The sequence below is a fragment of the Monopterus albus genome, unplaced genomic scaffold, assembly GCF_001952655.1.
Source record: "Monopterus albus unplaced genomic scaffold, M_albus_1.0 scaffold169.1, whole genome shotgun sequence".
In the NCBI taxonomy this organism is placed as follows: Eukaryota; Metazoa; Chordata; class Actinopteri; order Synbranchiformes; family Synbranchidae; genus Monopterus; species Monopterus albus.
The window spans coordinates 1,483,837-1,506,375 of record NW_018128049.1 but is presented as its reverse complement, the minus strand read 5'-3'; the positions used below and the strand labels follow the sequence as shown (position 1 = coordinate 1,506,375).

The 22,539-nt window shown below is 38.9% G+C and overlaps 2 protein-coding genes across 3 annotated transcripts; both read left to right on the top strand.

Moving 5' to 3' along the window:
* Positions 1–119: 119 nt before the first annotated feature.
* apoba (apolipoprotein Ba) lies at positions 120–14,681 on the top strand (the record flags this gene model as incomplete). The annotated part of the gene is made up of 13 exons (XM_020615697.1): positions 120–324; positions 527–699; positions 809–972; positions 3,211–3,332; positions 3,498–3,871; positions 4,074–9,754; positions 10,626–11,006; positions 11,185–11,497; positions 11,921–12,031; positions 12,305–12,457; positions 12,557–12,668; positions 13,790–13,976; positions 14,142–14,681. Coding segments are annotated over 13 exons (8,516 nt in total), but the record flags the coding sequence as incomplete, so codon positions are not given.
* Positions 14,682–17,242: 2,561 nt separating this feature from the next.
* Positions 17,243–22,513, top strand: ldah (lipid droplet associated hydrolase). 2 transcript variants are annotated; one of them, XM_020615703.1, is made up of 7 exons: positions 17,243–17,307; positions 17,797–17,943; positions 20,098–20,232; positions 20,562–20,731; positions 21,013–21,253; positions 22,056–22,138; positions 22,309–22,513. In XM_020615703.1, the coding sequence occupies exons 2-7, from the start codon at positions 17,805–17,807 to the stop codon at positions 22,495–22,497; spliced, it is 957 nt and encodes a 318-aa protein (XP_020471359.1). In that variant the 5' UTR covers positions 17,243–17,307; positions 17,797–17,804; the 3' UTR covers positions 22,498–22,513. The 2 variants fall into 2 exon arrangements, with proteins under 2 accessions (XP_020471359.1, XP_020471360.1); XM_020615704.1 differs by having other exon boundaries at positions 17,293–17,362.
* Positions 22,514–22,539: the final 26 nt, after the last annotated feature.

Here is a 22,539-nt window from a genome sequence, read left to right as displayed (position 1 = left end):
GATGTACCTACACATTCTCTATATTAAGGGTACTGGTCCCAAGAGATCTTGAAGCCACCAGTTGCCACTGTTCCTGGAGATAAACACTGACTAATGAGTTTAACTTCTGCTGTGACTAGGTGAACATTCAACAGAAGCCACTGCATCTCTGAAATACAACCGCAATAAGAATATTTTCACCACTGAGGTTGTCATTCCTGATTATGATGTGGAAGCAGGCATCAAGCTTGCTGTAAGAAATGCTAAGGGAAAGAAGATGCATGATGTCACCATTGATGTAACCAATAAAAATATTCCACAGCTGACTCTTGTTGGACACACAAGGTACATAATTATATAATTGCATATAGTTATATAAATAAAGCTTCAGCCCTTTCCAATAATAAATGACACTGAAGTTTCAGCTGGTTTCTTGAGTCTAGGTCTTGAGGGGGGAAAAGTGGATGAGACCCATCCTAGGAAATTTAAAAAGTTCATAAATGGAGTTGCAGCCTTATCAACCTGTATGTCCTTGTTTTAAATGTAGACTTGACACGATGAAGGATGCCATGCTACAACTCCAGATGGTCATTCCCCCTATGAAAATTGATGCATCTGTTACTGCAACCCTGAAGAAGGATGAGGACATACTCATAGAGTTAGAGACAGTCATCAACCTTCCTGAGATGTCCTCCCAACAGAAAGCTTCCCTCAAATACAGTAAGTGTCAGCCATCACTTCCATCTTCAACACAGAAGAAAAATTTGAAAAATTTATTCATTTGTAGTTGGTTAAATTTTGCTAGTGCAATTGGATTTTCTTTTTACAGATAATGACAGACTTGAGGTAGAACTGAAATCAGACCTGGATTCAGATATTCAGAGATTCAGAGATTCTCACAGGCAGCTTCAACAGCTTATTGATGCTGTTCTGGACCAGAAGGTGGCAAACACTGATATGAAGCTGCGTCACATAGTTACTAAAGGAACTGAGGTAGGGGGTCTTTTTGTTTGTCTGTTATTTGGAATGAAAAAAAAGCTCACTTTTAGAAATAATTTTCAAACTTATAATCTTCAGCCCCAACTGCTGACATTTATTAGACACATGCACCTTATAGCCTTCTTTTACATATACAGTGCCTTGCGAAAGTATTCGGCCCCCTTGAACTTTGCGACCTTTTGCCACATTTCAGGCTTCAAACATAAAGATATAAAACTGTAATTTTTTGTGAAGAATCAACAACAAGTGGGACACAATCATGAAGTGGAACGAAATTTATTGGATATTTCAAACGTTTTTAACAAATAAAAAACTGAAAAATTGGCCGTGCAAAATTATTCAGCCCCCTTAAGTTAATACTTTGTAGCGCCACCTTTTGCTGCGATTACAGCTGTAAGTCACTTGGGGTATGTCTCTATCAGTTTTGCACATCGAGAGACTGAAATTTTTGCCCATGCCTCCTTGCAAAACAGCTCGAGCTCAGTGAGGTTGGATGGAGAGCGTTTGTGAACAGCAGTTTTCAGTTCTTTCCACAAATTCTCGATTGGTCCGAGATACTGTTGTGGAGAAGTTTAAAGCCGGATTTGGATACAAAAAGATTTCCCAAGCTTTAAACATCCCAAGGAGCACTGTGCAAGCGATAATATTGAAATGGAAGGAGTATCAGACCACTGCAAATCTACCAAGACCTGGCCGTCCCTCTAAACTTTCAGCTCATACAAGGAGAAGACTGATCAGAGATGCAGCCAAGAGGCCCATGATCACTCTGGATGAACTGCAGAGATCTACAGCTGAGGTGGGAGACTCTGTCCATAGGACAACAGTCAGTCGTATACTGCACAAATCTGGCCTTTATGGAAGAGTGGCAAGAAGAAAGCCATTTCTTAAAGATATCCATAAAAAGTGTCGTTTAAAGTTTGCCACAAGCCACCTGGGAGACACACCAAACATGTGGAAGAAGGTGCTCTGGTCAGATGAAACCAAAATCGAACTTTTTGGCAACAATGCAAAACGTTATGTTTGGCGTAAAAGCAACACAGCTCATCACCCTGAACACACCATCCCCATTGTCAAACATGGTGGTGGCAGCATCATGGTTTGGGCCTGCTTTTCTTTAGCAGGGACAGGGAAGATGGTTAAACTTGATGGGAAGATGGATGGAGCCAAATACAGGACCATTCTGGAAGGAAACCTGATGGAGTCTGCAAAAGACCTGAGACTGGGACGGAGATTTGTCTTCCAACAAGACACTGATCCAAAACATAAAGCAAAATCTACAATGGAATGGTTCACAAATAAACATATCCAGGTGTTAGAATGGCCAAGTCAAAGTCCAGACCTGAATCCAATCGAGAATCTGTGGAAAGAACTGAAAACTGCTGTTCACAAACGTTCTCCATCCAACCTCACTGAGCTCGAGCTGTTTTGCAAGGAGGAATGGGCAAAATTTAAGTCTCTTGATGTGCAAAACTGATAGAGACATACCCCAAGCGACTTACAGCTGTAATCGCAGCAAAAGGTGGTGCTACAAAGTATTAACTTAAGGGGGCTGAATAATTTTGCATCGCCCAATTTTTCAGTTTTTTATTTGTTAAAAAAGTTTGAAATATCCAATAAATTTTGTTCCACTTCATGATTGTGTCCCACTTGTTGTTGATTCTTCACAAAAAATTACAGTTTATATCTTTATGTTTGAAGCCTGAAATGTGGCAAAAGGTCGCAAAGTTCAAGGGGGCCGAATACTTTCGCAAGGCACTGTAGTAGAGTATGCTGTAGCAGAGACCTTTGAACATACAGTACTTTGCTGTATTTATAATTCAGAAAATTTGGTAAACAGCAGAACCCTATACAAAAGTCAATGGCATAAATAATTCTTGAAAACACTGCAGTTTTCAGCAAATTTAGATGTAACATGCACATACCAAGTCTGTGTCAACTTACAAAATTTTGACTTTTGATTGCAAGTAGTGCTACAGGAACATGCCAACTTTAAATGACCAAAACTCATCATCCTGAATCTAACTCGTGCAAAATGGACAAATTGATGATTTGTTATCACTATGTGTATGCTAATTCCAGATGCAGATTCTGATATGGATTAAAACCTTAAACATTCTTTGTTGGAAAATTAGTATATTCTAACAGGACATCTTGCCGAAGGTGCACACAGTGTTTTTAAGCTTTTGCTTTAAAGTGAGATGTAGGCTAATTCATCCTCCTATCACCCTGAAGGCAGGTTATATATGGCTGGACAAACTGACAGCACATACGCCTTATTTTGCAAACCTGCGAAAGAAAAGGATCATGTCAGATCTCACCTTGCCAGCTCTGCCTGAGAAACTATTTCTGCAGATGTAAGTGTTTAATATAAAGTTTAAGAACTTTTCTTTTTTCAAATAGACATAAACCCAAGTTAGGTCATAAACACTAACTTAACATTTCAGCTGTACTCTAATTAGCATTAATTTGAATTAATTAATGAGTTAATGAATTATGATTTCTTTTTTTAACTTTTATAGTGACAGCTTTTTTCGATACCAGTTCAACAAGGACAAGATGGCCATCTCACTTCCTCTGGCTTTAGGAGGCAAAAAGTCAGAAGAAGTGAACATCCCAACCATTCTATCTATTCCCCTCCTAGATATACCAGAAATAGGCCTGCATATCCCTGCCAATAACTATCCGCTACCATCATTCACTGTTCCACCTTGTTTGGATTTCTTTGTCCCCCTTCTTGGTCTTGCACAAGCATCCACCAAGATCAACAGCAACTTCTACACATGGGAAGGCTTCATATCTGGTGGCAACAACACTGTTGATGTCCCCGAATACGTTGTACAGTACAAGGCTATGGCCCAATCACCTTTCAACATGCTGTCATACAAGCTTGAAGGTAAATATCTTAAGATTCCAGTTAATAGTTAATGAAAAATGCTGCAGGCCTTTTGTATTCGGTTAAAGAACATCGCACAACACTTTATTCATATTTAGTTACTGATAGTTGGTTAACATTTAGTGTCTTGTATTTTGAAAAATTATTAATTGTGCTGTTACATATTCTGACAATGGTGTTATTTCTTGTCATCTGTTTCAAGGAACTGGGATGATGTCAGGAAGAGGTGACAATAATCTCAAGTATATTCTGAATAGTTCCTTCAGCCATTGCCTCATTGACACGAGCTTCAGCATCTTAGAGACGTTAAGGGTCACAAACAAATTTAATGCAAAAGCCAACTATAAGATTGAAGTCTCAAGTCCAATGGGCCTGCAAGCCTCCATCTATTACTCTGCTCAGTCAACCTCTACTCTAGAGTCACATGAAGTCTCAGGAGATGGCAATGTGGAAGGACTACTGAAAATAGGTTCATTCTACACCAATACCTCCTACACCAACAGCTACAATCTGCGTCCACTAGATAAACAGGGAAGAGGACAGTCAACCCTGCAGATTGACTCTCCAGTCATGCAAGTTCACAACATGATCCATGGTGTCTATGCAAACTCCGAGTTGAACATTGTGTCCAAAACCAGTGCACAGAAGGGCATCCTCAAGAATGTAGCAGAGCTCAAGTATAAAGATGCACAACTGACTTTAAAATCCAACACTGTTGCCACAGCCATGGGTAAATTGCTCACTAACAAAGTTGAGCTTGGGGTCTCCAGCCATATGGCTATTCTCAGAATTGAGTCACAGACAGATGAAGACACAAATAGGGTATACTCACTTATAACAGGATCCTTGGATTTAAACGGGCTTGAGTTACACTCTGAGGGTTCCGCCACATTTGACACAGGTCGTGGATTGCACAAAGCCTCTGTTATGGTTGGCAGAAATGGTCTGACCATGAGTGGAACTAATAGCATTCAGTGTAGCCCCGTAACAGTGGAAAATATCTTCAATGGTGCTATAGACAATGACGGAGCATCCCTGTCCTCCACGACCAAAGCAATGGCTGAGGAGAGTAAAGGAGAGCTTTGCATTGAGGGTAAAATCACAGCTGAGGAAGCCTCATTGTATGGTGTTCTCAAGGGGCATGCATATGATGCAACCACAAGAACCATCATGAATGTTGTGCTAAACCAAAGGGGTCTGACTTTTACCAGCTATACTATGGGAACAGTGAAGCAGATGAAAACAGAAAATAGCCATACACTGAGCATCACTCTGTGGACCCTAGCCCTCCTCTCCAAGACTAGCAATTTCATCTGTGAAGATATTTACTATGAGCAAGACACCAAGGTTGATATGAAGCCATTTCTTATTTCATCTGATATTACAAATGACCTCAGGTTTTATGATATCAGTTTGAACAATGAAGGCCACATGAAACTTGAGCCAATTAAGATGGACCTAAGTGGAAGTATGAGGGGAGCTTATGGAGAACAGCACAACATTAAGCATACCTATGAATTCACCTATGACAATATGGCTGGTACAATGAAATACAACGTGTCTGGAGCTGTGATGGAGGCCCAGCTAAGCCACAACTGCGAACTTGAGTTTGCTGGTCTTTCCTCCAAGTTAAACTGCAAAGCAAAAATAAATTCTGAGCCTTTACATTTGGATGGCACCATTCGCACCATGGCACTGCCGTTCAGCCTCACTCTTGATGCTTTTGTCAGTAGTGATGGTGAAATGAATCTATATGGGAAGCACACCGGACATCTGTACAGTAAATTTTTGGTCAAAGCTGAGCCCCTAGCGCTTGCATGCTCACATGACAGCCAGGTATCCACCACACATATGCTTCCGAGTGGGGAGACTTCCACTAATTTAGACAGCAAAGTTGATAGCATCCTGACACCAAGTGATCAATCACTGACCTGGAAAGTAAAATCTAAAATGAACAACCATGCTTATAACCATGATATCAATACTTACAATAATCCCCTAAAGATTGGATTTGAGTTTTCAGGAGCAATGTTAACAGACCTTTTTAGCAAACTGAGCAAAAACAAGAGCTCCCTACCAGAAGTACAGGAATTCAGCATGGCTGGTTTTCTCAAGTATGATAAAAATAGTAACTGTCATATAATTGAGATTCCATTCATCAAGAAATTTCCTCCTACTTTTGAGAAGCTCAAGAACACAGTCATGGAAGCCCTAGAGTCACTTCAACAGTTCATCATCAGTTTGGATATTAATCAGCTAATAGCTAATTTTAGAGCAAATTTAGGTAGCCTACCGATGCATGTGAGTGACTTCATGCGAGAAATGGACTTGGAGAACAAAGTGAATCAAGTAAAAACAAAACTTGATTATTTGATCAATGAGTTTTCTGTAACACTGGATGACTTGGAGCTTGTGATGAGTACCTTGAGGAAGAACTTGGAAAACATAGTAATAGATGTTGCCACCAAAATTAGAGACCTCATCCTCAGACTTGAAGACTATATCAAGGCAGGACATCTTGCCGAGAAGATAACAACTGTACTTTCACAGATTGGAAATCAGCTTCGTGCCTTTGATGAGAAATATAAAATCAAGCAGTCACTGGTCAGAGCACTTCATGCCACCGAGGACATCTTCAGACAGATTAATTTACAGAAGCTCACAGCAAGCAGTGCTGCATGGCTGAAAGATCTGGATTCAAAATATAGAATCTTGGAAAAAATCAAAGACAAACTGTTTGAAATGAAACAAACCATTGAGAACTTTGATGTTAACAAGTTTTTCCAAGATATAAAGGATTATCTTCTCTCCTTTGACTTGGCTATGTATGTTGAGCAGCTATCATATAAAATCCCCTCTGCAGAGATAGCAAACGTGATTGAATCAATGAACGATGTTATTGTCAATTGGATTGATGAATACGAAATCCCTAAAAAACTCAATGCGGTATATTTCTACATTAGAGATCTACTTTTAAAATACAGTCTTGATGATAAATTTAAAGAATTAATGGATCAGATTGTGATTCTCATTAAGGGATTGAAAATTGAAGAGACTGTGCAGTCAGTGGTAGATGCTTTGAAAGCAGTCAACTTTGAATTTGTTTATAATAAAATTATGCAATTTCTTGGCAGTGTGACAAGCCAGCTCAGAGCAATTGACTTTAAGAAAAGTTTCAGTTATATTAATGAAAGCATTTCTTCAATGCTTAAATCACTGAAGGACTTTGACTATAGTGTATTTGTTGATGAGACCAACAAGAAGATTGCTGAACTAACAGACTACATCAACAAGCAGATTGAAATATATGAGATAGTACAAAAAATCGAAGCTCTCAGGGCTTTTTTCCGAGAGCTCCAAAGTTCCATCTTCACATATTTGGATGAACTCAAAAACACAAAGGTGGCTGATGCTCTAAAGAAACTAAAAGATGTAATCGACACTACATTTTATAATGACATCAAGATTAAAGTGCAGGATATCCTTGAGGATACAAGGCAAAGAATTCTTGACATGGATATTAGAGAGGAAATACACAGTTACCTCAGAAGAGCAAGTGAATCCTACAGCAATATTGTTGCCTACATTTCTGCACAGTTTAACCAACTGATAGAGTTAATCAGCAATGTGGTAAAGGACAACGAGATCATCTCCAAGATGAAGAAAGCACTAGATGTGATTATGGTTGCACTGAAAAGAGCTGAGATTGAAGTTGCAAGTTTTACTTTGCCTCTCACTGACCTTGCCATTCCAGCATTTAAAGTCAACTTGAACAAACTACAGGAAATTGGGATTCCAGCTCAAATTTTAGTCCCTGAGTTCACCATTCTCAACTCCTACACAATTCCTGCCTTTACCATAGACTTTGAAAAGATCAAAGCAAAAATAATTGCAATCATAGATGACATCAGAGGATTTGAGATCCAAATGCCTGATCCTGAAGAAATCTTTGGTGACCTAAAAGTTCTCTACCTATCTAAACTACCAGATTTCACCTTCCCAGGGATAACACTTTCAGAAATAAAAATTTCACCCATCCACATCCCCAAGTTAAATCTGAAGGAGTTTGAAATCACAGTGCTTCCAATTCCAGAGATCAAATTGCCTGAGGTTTCCAGTGGCATTTGCATCCCATTTTTTGGCAAACTTAATGGGGAATTTAGAGTGAACTCCCCACTGTATGCTCTTCTTGCTACAGGGAAGATTGAGAACTCAGCGGCTACCCCAAAAAACCCACAGTTTAAAGCCACCATTACTTCTCATGCCAAATCACCCATTGAGCATCTTGAATACACCTTTGAAGCCACTGCTTTGTTTGAAACTCCCAGAATGAAGAAGTTGCTATTCTTAGAAACAATGAAAGCTACATACATGGCCTTTTCTATTAATCATGAAGGATCCTTGACACTCACTGGCTCTTCTGCTGAAGCTTCTGCCAAGACTACTACCAAGGCCACAACTCAAATGTATATGGCAGACTTGGTGAGCAACATAGCACTTACACTGAAGAATGGAATCTCTGCAGTCACAGACACAAGCTACAGCCACAACTTGGAAATCCCATCAATTGAAATCTCAAGCAAGGTTTCAGTGAAACAGAATATAACAGCTGCAGTAAAAGCTGGCAGAATTACTATAACTGGTGAAACTACTGGTAACGGAAGTTGGTCAGTTCAAGACTACTCTGATGAAGGTACACACAAAAGCAACATTGAATTCAGCATCAATTTTAACACTGCCAATTTAACTCTTGTAGGAGAAACAGACTGTAAGGCTGTGAAATTGAAGAAAACACTGACTGCCGAATCACTGATGTTAAGCCATGTCACTGTTCAAGCAAGATGTGAAACTGAAACTCCATCTGTCAAGAAGAGTGTTATAGTTGTAAATGGGGAGGCTCATAGTGGGGACCTGAAAGTTGTACTGACAGTCTTTCATGATGCAGAATTCATAGGAAGTGTGATTGGATCCATGTCCAACTCCTTGGAATTCATGGCCCATCCATTTGAGATTGTGCTTGATACAAAGAGTAAAGTAAACACAAAGATTTTTCTTCCTTTGAAACTCACTGGTAAGGTGGATCTCCAGCACGATTATAGGGTTATGCTTAACTCTGAGAAGCAGCGTGTTTGTTGGTTTGCTTTGGCAAGATTCAACCAGTACAAGTACAATCACAATTTCACAGCAGAAAACAATGAAATTGACATTTTCTTTCACTCATCAGCAAAGGGAGAGGCCAATCTGGACTTCCTGACTGTTCCTCTCTCTGTGCCAGAGACAATTGTACCTTATCTCAAAATTAAAACCCCAGAGGTCAGGGACCTCTCGCTGTGGGAACATGCTGGATTCAAAACCTTGCTTACCACTCCTCAACAATCATTTGAGATGAATCTGAAGCTTCATTACTACAAGAATCCAGATACACACAGCTTTGAATTACACCTAGAACCAGTCTACAGTGCAATCAGTGACAATGCCAACATCATCCAGGCTCAATTTGAGCAATATAGAGACAAAGTAGTTGCATTTCTAAAAGAGTCATACAACCAAGCAAAGTCACAGTATATCAAACACAAAATTGACACTTCTGGTCTGCCTCCTAGAATTTTCACTGTCCCTGGATACAAAATACCAATACTGAATATTGGGGTTTCTTCATTCAGGGCTGAGTTGCCGGCCTTTAGTTACTTTATTCCTAAGGAGGTCAGTACGACAAGCTTCAAAGTTCCAGCTCTGGGTTTCTCTGTGCCATCCTACACCCTTGTAATACCATCTTTGACCTTCCCTGTCATCCACATTCCAGAAACTTTAAGTGAAATAAAGCTGCCCACTTTCACACTACCAGACATTCAGAACAACATTGTTATTCCAGCCATGGGTAACGTAACTTTTGACTTCTCCTTCAGATCCACTGTCAATATCCTAAGTGCTAATGTTGGCCTATATAATGTAGAAAGAAATTCTTGATAAAATGATATAGTGCTATGTTATGTATTTGCAAAACTGTTCAAATAATTGTTTAATCTGTGTGACCTTTGTAAAGATTTGACCTGTGTACATGAAATGCTGGAAGGAGGTGCAGAGAGACTCAGAACAACAGGAAGTCGTGCAGATACATACTGAGATGACTAAACTGTCGAGAACAAGAATTGTGTGTGGGTGTAAGGTCTGATTGTCTTGGCTTCAGATTATCAACATTTATCAACATTATATGAAATTCTAGGATTGACATTATAATCTGAATTAGCAAATATATCTACAAGTTTACTTTAGTATCATATGCTTTATGATTTACTTTTGCTTTAACCAGTTCACTTGTCTAATATAGGAATATTGGAGACATGTGTAAGGCTGTAAGAGTAGACAGGAAACCACAGAACAGGAAGTAGACCAGGTCGCATAGCAAAGCTGGCGCTCTTCCTAAATCTGCAGACAACAACTAACTGTTTATAAAGACGTATGTAGAAGGGTAATGTCTAGGTCAAAAGGTCAGGATGTTGTACTTAGTGTCACAGATCAAAATCTGCCTGGCGACAAGATCACCAAATGAGGGGTCAGAACGAGGTCAACCGGCTTCCTGCAGCAGCTATGCACTATACTTCTGTGTGATAGGGCTTCAGAAAGAGACGGAATCCAGAGCTCTGTATTGCTTTTCTTGAATATTTTTTTCTTAAATATTGATTGTAATAAATATCTCAAAGGACAGATTTGTTTTTGAGCATTCTTCATAAAAGGACACGCAGGACTGGTTTAGTCCAACAATAACCAGTCTGACATTGTTGCACAGTTTGGTGCTTCTTCAGCCTCTGTGTTTGACATTTTGAATGGAAAAACTGATGGCACCACAAGTCTGACAAGGAAGAGAGGAATAAAATTTTCCACTACTTTGTCCATGGAGCATATCAACGTAGAAGCAAACCATGAATGTGCTGTTAGTCTCACCAAAAGAAGCATGGAAGCTTCTGTAATGAACACTGCAAAAATCATTCTACCCTTCCTGAATCTAGAACTGAATCAGGATCTCACTGGAAATATCAAGAGCAAACCAAATATTGCTTCCAAGAAAAAACTGAAATATATGTTTAATATTCCTCTGATTGAATCTGTGGGCAAAGGAAACATTGATATCAACTGGGTACTGGAAGGGCTTTCTTCTTTTGTATCACTGGAGACCTCTGGTCAAGGGAAGTCTGACATAACGATAATGGGCAGCTGTAATTTTGCTGGAGATATAAAAAAATGAGGTGAATCTCAGTCTTAATGCCAATGGCCTGCATTCAACTATCAGGACTGCCTTAAACTCAAACATTAAGCAAGAAAAACATAAGCGTATTTTAAACAATAACATCCTCCAGTTTGACTTAAATAAGGACTTGGCTCTTGAGGTTTCCTTGCAGCGTATGTTTATAACAGTCGATTACACAAGTAATAACAATGTTGATGTTGTATCTTTCAACACAAATGGAAGGCACATTATTAAAGGAGAACTAGATTTTGTTCCTTTAACAACTGTCAAGATTACACTGAATATCAGTGCAAGTCAGCCAAGTAGTTTTGGTCATGCTAGACTCACTGAGAGCATCAACCTTACCATCAGCTCAGAGAAACAGTCCTTCACCTGGAGTGGTAAGGAACAGCTGGCATCTGTCATACATGCTTGTGATGTACTTGTGTCCAGTGATGAATCTGAGGTACGCATGGATTTAATCAGATCGGTGGAGGGCCACCTAGCTTTCTTGAAATCGGTTAAGCTTTCTGTGTATCAGAAGACCCTCTGGGATGTGTTCAAGTTTGATCAGGTCACAAATATGGAGAACTTACAATTCCTTAACATCTCTTCCAGCATTTTATACACAAAGTCAGTGGATGGCCAGGTGTATACAATACCATCTAAACTATTTGAAAATGGCATCACTTTTAGCATTCCTGAGATTAGTATCGCAGTGCCTTCTTGGGTAGAAGAAATCCCACACTCCATAAGGACTGTAGACATTGAAAACCCCAATGTCTCCAATCATCTCACTCTTCCCCCTGTAATTTCACTTCCAGCCTTTGATGTGCCATTTACCAACTTACATGTGGAACCCCTTACAATTGATCCAAAGAACTTCAACATCCCTAAGGTGATCACCACTACGGCCTTTGAAATCATGCTGCCGGGCTTGCCAATAATATCAGTGCCCAGTTATAGAATTTATGTGCAGTATTTACAAGGGAAAATGTCATTCGTTTCTATGAAGGTGCCACTAAATGAAATCAAAGTCTCATCTTTCACACTACCAAAATCCTTTAACATTGGAGAGCACACCTTTGAACTAAATGAAATTACAAGCCATATTTCAAGCTTTGAACTTCCAATCATTGGCATTCCAGAGCAAAAAATTGCAATTCCTGAAATTGCCCTACATCTGCCTTTAAGTGTGTTTATCCCAGCTTTTGGTGCCCTCAGTGCCACTCTGAAGGTTTCCTCGCCTATTTATAATGTGTCAACAACCACCAGCATTGAGAAAAAAGATTCTAGCCTTTTAAGTTCACTGAATTCCATCCGCGCTTCTACCATGGCCTTCTTGGACTATGACTTCTCTGGTAAGATTGGCATACACTCTACTTTACATTATTTGATAAGAGAATTTTATGTGAATTGGTAACTCTATGTAAAATTCTATTTTACCTATGTCTCCTCAGCCAGTGCAACTCTTGGATTTGATAATGAATTATTCAGTCTAAATGGGAAATGCAAGTTTATTCACAATGATATTAATGTTGACTGGCACCATATTTTAGCACAAAACATGAGGTAAGTGTATAGAGTATATTGTGTACTTTTTCAAATTGGTAGTAAATTGTTTGCTTCAGTTTATCTCTGTGGAAGCTCATTTACACCAGTAAAAGAAAACTTAATGTTTTGAAATAGTAAGTCATCATTCTGATTATTACTTTGACATATTTTAGGCATATTCTCCAAGACTAAGCTTTCACCTTTTTGTTTTCTTTAACTGGTGGAAATGGGCTTTCATCTGAATTTCCATGTGTACTTGTACTAACAAAGACATGGAGAATACACTCAGACCTCATTTAGTTACTATATTTGTCCTACGGAGACTGAAAAAGTGAAAAATGTGTAAATATGTCCAAGAGGTATTTGAGACCCATTAATACCAGATGTGTTCTGTCCAGATGTTGAAAAGGTATACAGTAAACAAATCTGTTTCTCTATGACATCGGTGTTATTTCTTGGGAAAACCAAATCACGGGCAGATGTATTAATGTAGCTGCCTACAGTACATGTAGATAAGTGTAAAGAAAGCATATTAACCTGTCAAAATAATAATCTTGCACACAACTGTATGCTCATACATCCATTAGGGTGCCAAGCCAGAGCAGGACAAATAATTCATAAAGTAAGAATGTCAGCACACACCACTGATATCTGGATTATCTGTTTTTTTTTAATTAATAATGCACATGACTACAAATATGATAGCAATGCAGTTTGCATTGTAGCTTCCTCAGGCTTGTTTCATAATCTATAATAGGTGCACATTTTAAAAGATTCTAGTAGCTCTCCATGGCCAGTGGTCAGTTACAAGTCTCATGAAACACAATTATATTAATTAACTCTGAGGAAGAAGTGAACAAGAATCTTTATTTTAGGTAGGAGGTATGGTTGGTGTTACAAGCTAATGTATAATGCTCTTTAGAGATGCTGCCATTGGTATTTTTATATAATATGGCTGTTTTTTTCTCAGGATGAAGCGCCAAACTCCTCCGGCTGATTTGATGTAAGTTTTTTTTTTTTTTGTTTAAAGAAAAGGCTGATTTTCTGATTGTTTCAGTTTTCAAAATCTTCTGTTATATTGGCCAACCAAATATACACTAGATAACACCACTACTAACAACAGTTTCTTTAATTTAAAGGGAGTCTCGTCATACAATAAATGTGGACATTACCAGTCAAACATTTGCTGATGCAAGCTTCCGCTTTGCTTCTCGCAAAGATGGCATTACTGCATTTGTGTCTTCTCCATCATCTGGTTTCCTTGGATTGCATTTACAGGGGAGGTCTCCATCACAGCTGTATGGAAAACTATTCAGTTGCTACATGGTAAGAGACTCTTTGAGCTTTTTATTTACTTATGTTTGTCAAGACCAAACAAATTTTAAATCTATAGATGAATGCAATAGAACGTTTTAACATTTATTCTTCTTGATTCTACTTGTTGTTGTTTTAACAATTCTTCCTCTTCTTGATTTCTTCCCTGGTTTTCAGTCTACTCCTGACAAGGATACTGATGTTTTCACTGCCAAAGCCACACTGAGAAACTCTCAGAAGTTAATCTTACAGACATCATGGAAATGGGACTTCCTCCATGATGTGATTGAGGGGACCAAGGACAGGATTCCTGCTATGGCCAATGCTGTGCTCAAATTCATTAACAATTATCACACTGCCCACTTTGGCTTTGATCTGAACCGTGGTGGCATGAAGCTGAAAAACACAGTTTCCAGTGTCACAGAGAGAGCCTATCGTGAGGTCTATATGTCTTTCAACATGTTGCAAAGTATAATCAAATACTTTGAGGATCAAAGAAAAGACATGTCCAGGAGAGCTTCTGACAGCTTGATGTTCATGAGTGTGCAGGATGTTATAGACAGCTTGGCTCATGAGAATACAAAAGTTTTTAAACACAGTAAAGACAAGATTTATGTCTTGCTAGATGCAGTCATTCAGGTCTTGAATGACACAAAGTTTACAGTGCCAGGATCTGAAGAGAGGATCTCGAGTCTGGAGCTGTTCCAACAAGTTTGATGGTTTGTATCAAGAAGCACTGACAGGGCAGTCCAAAGGTTTGCCAGCCTCATGGAGAAGATTTCTGGATACATCCAGGGAATCGAGTTCACCATACCTGGAACTGATGTTGTTGTTAATGGAAATGAAATCATGGACAAACTGCAGTCTTCTACAAGGCCTGCATATGATCAGCTAAGTCATTCACTGCACAGGAGATTTGCTTTGCTTTACCAAACACTTAATAACTTCTTGAGGATGATTTCTGAAAAGGCCAAACATTTCATCACCTTCCTCAAAGATGAAAACATTGAAATTGTCTCTCAGGTTGATGTCATTTATACAGAGTTTCTGGAGTCTTCTAACCAACGTGCTGAGGAGGCAAAGAGACATCTGGCTGAGTACAGAGAAATTACCAAACGTAAGTTTCAAGAGGCTTGTAATGCTTTAGGTATGGAGCATGTAAATAACAATTCCAAGGAGTTTATTAGTATTTTGGGGTCACATCTCTATAGAGGACTTAACGAAAGCATAGATCTAATGAGGAGGACTTCCCAGGCAACAGCACCATACATCAAAGTGAGCAATAAAAAGATGGACATTAAAATTCCTTTACCCTTCCTTTGGAAGTCATTTAGTGAATGGCCGATGCAATCCAGGGAGTGAATGCATTGTTTGATAAAGTGATGTCATTATGGCTGCCCAGATACATCAGGGGTTTTACACATATGTGAAAAAATGACTTTTCTGTTTGATGCCAACACAAAATTGTTTAAAAATTCTATAGTCAGTGTTGGCCCATAATGTGTTATCCTTCCCCGCTAACAAGTTTTGTAAAAATTTACAAATAAAATTTCAGCAATACTATTACAGTTACTCTCTCCAAAAACAACTCATTATGTCATTATTTTTGTTGATACAATGGCAAGGATTGATTTGAAATCTGATATTTAATATCCACATTGACTGTAGTCATCTCACATGCACACGTCACTACACAGCACCATAAACAATAAGCTATGGAAACGCTTATGTTCAATGGCTGGAAATACTCCCATTACTTTTATTTTATCAGGACAAAGGGTGATAAGAACATTATTGTAAAATGTAAATTGTGCGCAGGTAGGGGTAAGACTCTTTCCACTGCGAAAAACACAACCTCAAACCTCTTAACACTTTAAACACTGTTTAAAAGGCTTGTCATTGATTTGAGCCTGGTTTCCTTTTCTAGTCTATAACTTTTATGGATTCATAGGTTTCAGAAAAAAACTGCTGATATTTTAAAACCTTAGCTGTGCTTATGGGTGATTACTCCAACATTCTTACAGCTAGGAGGTGCATTTTGAGGAGATAGGAAGCAATTACCAATCTGTGGGGTGTAACATAAAAGTAATAATAATAAGTAGTTTAACAAATTACCGTTGACAGAGAGTAGTAAGTAAAGTAATATCAATTTTAAAAAGAGTAACAAGTAATGAGCAATATATTACATTTTTTGAGTAACGAGGCCAACACTGGGTATACAGCATATGAAATATAAACAAATTATTCTCATTTGAAGTTTCTTTAAATGTGACTTTATTCAACTATGATCTACTGTACCAGTGTTTAAAAGGTAGGTTACTCTTTGATGATTTCAGTTAAACAGTACTTCCTCTATGGTGTAATTGTATCTGTTTTTGCATCCAACATACTGTCTCAGCATTTAATTATACATGAAATAGTGTATATAGCAAAATGAGACATCTGTCTTAAAGAAAGTGCTGAGTGATTGACTGAATTTCCACTATTTTATATAATGCTCTTTTCTTTATTTGTTCTTTTACTCATTCTTTTGTTTTTCTTTAATGTTTTCCTGATATACTGGTGACTTTTTGTATTAAGATTTTAGGCTTATAAAAGACAATACGTTGATAAAGACTTGGAGTGTGACGCTTTCTGTAGTTGTCTATGACTTATTAGCATCTCTGCCAGAAAGACAGAAAGTCCCACCTAAACCCTTGAATAACTGTTTAAGACTTAAATATGCCATTAAAAACAGACAGTTCAATTCATAATTGTATGTATTTTTAGTGCCAATTCACAACCAGTAATAACCATAGAATTTAATTTATACATTTATGACAATTTCACCAAAACTGAAGCAGTTTGAGCTTCATTAACACAGATGTGTGAAGTGTTGCATCGAAGTGTATACAATTGTACAGGTGTACCTAATAACGCGGCCGGTGAGTGTTTATCAGCTGCTTTACTGTTTTACCTTCCCCTCATTTGGATTGTTGTATGTTAGAATTATTGGGGGCGCTAATGTAGGTAGTCTATAAATTGTATGGTATTTTCTGTCTAACAGAAAGAAGAAAGGCATTATGGGACGCCCGCTTGTATCCAGTTACAGAAACGAGGATAATGAGAAATCAGTTTAAAAAGTATTTTATTGTGGATGTAGTTGGCAGGGTAGAACATGGCTGACGTATTCGGGACAAAGCCTAAAGACAGGATGGCACTGATACCATGTTAAAAAAGGCCAACTGCCGTAAATCCCCATAAAGAAGAAGAAATGGGACGACCTCTCGGCTGACCAATCAGAATTCAGCTGTGCGGAAAGCAGGAAGTGCTGACACTGAGCAAAGAAGAGACTGCGGAGAAGGTAATGGATAGAGAAGAAATCCTTATCATTTTAATCCTATTACCCTTATGAAGAGGTAAACGATATTGTGGTACATATTATATTTGTCAAGTAGCGTCAGAAAACAAGCTACTAACAAGCCTTCAGATTATGTTTTTTCATTCACTTAAAAGCTCTGGTACTGGTGAAAACGCTTAAATGTTTGTAAATACTCACACTTTACTGCAGAGATGAGCTTCTTGCAGAGTAAAATAGAGAATAAATGCAGCAACATCCATGACTCGCTGTTCAGCTTAACCTTTGACACAATGAAATGCATCGCCTTTGGACTCATTTGGCAAATTCTGTCAGCTGTTACAAAGGGCTTATTACAGTGTTGTGTAATATAGTATTACAGTAACACTTATTCACTAGATCTGAATACCAATGACTTAATGGATTGAAGCTTCTGCAAAGTGCATTAAACTTATCATGTTTGGTTTTCTGACATCTTCCTCCTTTTTCTCAAAGCTGATGAGATGGAAACCATGATGACAGACCAGAGGGATGAACCACACACAGACTTTATCTACTGTCATGGAGCCATCACAGAGGTCCTTAAATTTGGCTCCTGTCACTTACATTCTGGACACAGAGTCCTCTTTCTGATCATTCCAGGTGAGTTGGACTATTATTCTGTACTAATAATCATACAGTCAGCCTCCTTGAGACCAGCTGTTTGCTGGAAACAACTGACCATTTATTTGTTATGCTGATACAAATGTGTGTGTGGGTGGGTGGGTGTGTGGTTTGTCAGCTGGGGAATTTGATTGTGGCTAAATTTTATTGTTTACTCACTGGGTAGCAACAGCCATAGTCGTGTAGACCCTTTTCTCCAGCCACCACATAGTTGTAACAGAATTTATAGTCCTAAAAATGGGAGTTACTGTAATGGACACATTTTAACTATCATTCCTGGAGGTGCCCTTTATTGTTTTTATTTGGAAAAATGGGTTTTGACATCTCTCAGAGTGAAACGATTCTATCAGTGCTCTGCTTTATTGTGTTTCTCAAGTGCTGCACCACTGAGCACCCATGGATTCATACAAGCAACAGAGAGGATGTGTTAATGACATTCAGTTGTTATCAGTAATAAAGAACTGTTACATTTTGGTATCACTATATTAATTGATCTTACTAAGCCATGTAAATTTGCTGTTGTGCTGAAACTGTTAAAATCTTACCTCATTTTCTATACCACTTAGTCCTGAACGGGGCCACGGGGGGGCTGGAGCCAGTCCCAGCCGGCATTAGGCGAAAGGCGGGGTACACCCTGGACAGGTCGCCTGGTCCATTGCAGGGCCAACACATAGACCAACAACCAAACACACACACATCCACACCTACGGGCAATTTTGAGTCACCAATCAACCAAAACCGCATGTCTTTTGACAGTGGGAGGAAGCCGGAGTACCCGGAGAGAACCCACGCAAGCACGGGGAGAACATGAAACTGTTAAAATGTACAATTAAAACTAATTCATAATCTGTTAATTACAGCACACTGAAGTGGAACTGTGCCCAATTTTATGTTCTGCAATTCTTTGGTAGACCATCATATAAACTGAATCATGTATCAGTTACCTGTCCACATACTGTACTGTGATTTCTCTTTGGACAAACTTATTGTGAAAGCATGCAATGAAACAGTTTGGTTTGGCTGAAGTTTATTCATTATATTGGTTACCTGGGTTTCTCAGCCATGAAAGTCTGACATGATACTGTACCCATCACTCCCAGGGGCAATAACATTTGCTCATACACTACTGGTCCAAAGTTTTATAACACCTCTCTTTTTCTAGTTATTACTTTAATTCAGGAGCTGAATACTTTGAAAAGGTAAAATGATCATTTTCCAAATGAAGAATTCTATTTTCCATGGTCTGAAGAGTGGCAGCTTGCTTGTTCTGGTACAGTCTAGGGACCACAGCAGGCTCCATCTGAGCCACTGAGGGCTGTTGTCTGTCAGCTACCTCACCCTCCCTAATTTACATACACACAGGTTGAAAATGAAAGATTTTTTTTCAATAGTTTTTTTTCTACATTTTGGGTAAAATATATTTCTAAAGAACACACCTGTGGCATTCTTTCTACAACTGAAATCAAATGTTTTTCTGATAGATAGCACTGCTGCGTAAGTTTCCACAAATGTGTTGCACTTGTAGGTTGTCTAGCTTTTGCTCTTCATCTGGAAAGTCTGGACAGTGTTCTGGCCATTCCATCATTTGAATCCGACCGTATTTTTTTTTGCTTCTACACAGCCTGGAGAGATGTGTTTGGGTCATTATCCTGCTATAGGATGAAACCCTAAAAAGGTCTGACTTCCTTTGTTAATTGGCATTTTTTAAATAATGCTTCAGAGGGGACAAAAACTGTTTTTTCCACCTCTGTCTTTGTACATTTGTTGTTGTAAGTAATCAACCAAAGCGGGAACACCTGTGGGATTAGTTTGCATCAATTTTCAAAGCTAAATTTATTTCCACTGCTGCAGAACAGATGGAATTTAACCAATTACTTGATCCCCGAAAAAGGCCTGTTTTACGTCAAATTTACATACCGTTTTATTTTTGGTGACTTTTTTTTCCCTCTGGCACTTTACTTTTTAGCTTTAGTTTCTACACTGAACTTGAACTGCTTAAACATAAATAAAAACATAAAGTTGGTGTTTTAAAACTTTGACTGGTTGTGTAAGAACTAATTGTATGACCACAAACAAAGTGTGTAAACGGTAAAAATGTAGAGCACAACAGCAATGTTTTCCTCTTCCATACAGGGAACCCAGGTGTAGTGGGCTTCTACATGACCTTCATGCAAACACTTCATAACATGTTTGGATACCGCCACCCAGTGTGGGCTGTGAGTCATGCTGGCCACTGTGCACCTCCAGACTCTATGGATATGGTAGAAGGTAGTGATTATTCTCAAATTCCTTACACTTAAGGGTTTCCACAGTGATTGAAGCTAGAAAACTATTAAATTTAACAGGAATTGGGTGGGTTGGGGACAGATGGAGTAATTCAGGCTAGCTAAACATGAAAAACAGCATCTTCAGTGCCCCTGAAAGTACTCTGGGATTTTTGTACATGTCTTGAAGTAAGATATATCCAAACATGTTACCTAGAGTATAGAGGGAAATGTATCACTCTAAGCTACAGTATTAGAGCTTAATATGTGGACTTGTGAACAAATTAGATATAGACACCACAAGTTTAGGTTTTTTAAAATTTCTTTCTACAGATATGACCTTGGCAGCAGAGGTGGATGTGTTTGGTCTGAGTGGGCAGGTTGAACACAAGCTGGGCTTCCTCAGGGAAAATCTTCCCAGAGAAACCAGCCTGGTCCTGGTTGGACACTCCATTGGCTGCTACATTATTCTAGAGATGATGAAGAGAGATCCTGAACTCAAGGTTAGTCAGTACATCTCAAAACATGGGTGCTGAAACTGAAAAGATTTCATGTTTTGTGACTTCCTAATCATGGTTTTGTTCTGTTCTATCAAATCTGTGGCTCGAACTCAGAAATCTGTCAGATGATGCTGTTAAAACACCCTCTGTCTTCTCTCCATGTTAAATGGTGGCACGCTAAATTACATGAAAAACTCTGTTTCTATTCAGTTTCCATAATTTACAAGTTCTTATCTCAGAGCAAATGTTTCAATCCTACAATTGGTCTGTTTTATTTAACCCAGGTTCTGAAGGCCGTCATGCTGTTTCCCACCATTGAACGCATGGCTCAGACCCCTCAGGGGAAGGTCATGACCCCTGTGCTGTGTCACATGCGTTACGTGGCCTACCTGCCTCTCTTTCTGCTCTCTCTGCTGCCAGACAGACTCAAAAGCAGCCTGATCAAACTGGTGCTTGGTGGCATTCGTTATCTGGACCTCACTGTAGTCCAGCCTGCTGTAGGTCTACTCAGTGGAGACAGTGCAGGTTGGTAAAGCTTTGTTACTCACCTTCACTTATCCTAGTACAGTATGTTCACTTTTTGTTGAGAATGGACATGGTGGATCAGCCACATAAAGGAAACGATGTACAGAGAATGGCTGCAGTTTAAATGGGTCATCATCATAGTGGACAGTGCTTCTTGGATACATTTTCTGTTAGCTTTTTTGGGATCAGACCCAATCAAGATACATGATGTGTAAATGGAGTCTTATGGTGTTTTTCCATCAGCACAGTTCAGCCAGCTTTTATCGTGTGGGTGACATGCGTTGGCCTACATTTCCATCTGTTTGTCAGCAGGGGGTAATCGTACTGACTCGGGTTCAGCCTGCCAAGTGGGGCCGAGCTCTGCCTTCAACAAAGCTGGCTGAAATGTTGCTACATTCAGCATTCACTTTTTAATTAAGATTTAAAAATGGAGTCTCTCATTTGGTCTTCTCATGAGGGGTCTAAATAATGCCTGGTACCAAGGGCTTCATGTTGAAAGCTACTGACACTACACCAACACAGTGAGTTAAAATGCTCTGCAAATACAGTATATTAGGAGAGGTTTGGAACAAGTGGGGGTTGATGTTTGTTTTTCTAAATATCTTCAGACTTGCATTACATGCATCAGCACATGAAAGAACTAATGCCCGTCTCTGATCTCTTACTTCTGAATTGCACCAGACCCCACATCTGTGGTTCAAACTACAGGCTGTATCTATCTTTGAATATCCCTATTATGCATGAATTTAATATAAGAATTAGAGCAATGACAAAACAAATGCAACTGTCTCTCTCTTTGTAGCAAATGGTATGTACATGGGCAGTCAAGAAATGAGGAAAGTTCTGGAAAGAGACAATGTAACCATCAGGAAAAATCTTGAAAAGGTAAGATAGATACCTGCAGAATTCTGTTGAGACATTTATGTGTTAAACAGCTACCAGTCAACATTTGATAGCATAGTGTAAGAATAAAAGGCTGAGCTTGAACTGACTACTGTATTCTTTTTCAACACCAGTGAATGTTTACATAATCTATATATCTGTCCTGTTTTCAGCTTATATTTTATTATGGTGCTTCAGACCACTGGTGCCCTGTCCAGTATTACCATGACATCAAGCAGGACTTCCCAAATGGAGATATCAGAATGTGTAAAAACGGGTTTCGCCACGCTTTTGTTCTGGATGCAGGAAGAGAAGTTGCCAAAATGGTGGTAGAATGGATCCATGGAGATTTGAGGACATGAGTTTTTGTTTTTTGCCCCCCACCGTGACCCCCGTTTGGGATT

Coding starts and splice junctions, on each gene's coding strand:
- ldah (XM_020615703.1), top strand. CDS start 17,805: ATGGAAACCATGATGACAGACCAGAGGGATGAACCACACACAGACTTT. Junction 17,944..20,097: donor CCTCTTTCTGATCATTCCAG/GTGAGTTGGACT, acceptor TCTTCCATACAG/GGAACCCAGGTGTAGTGGGC. Junction 20,233..20,561: donor CTCTATGGATATGGTAGAAG/GTAGTGATTATT, acceptor TTCTTTCTACAG/ATATGACCTTGGCAGCAGAG.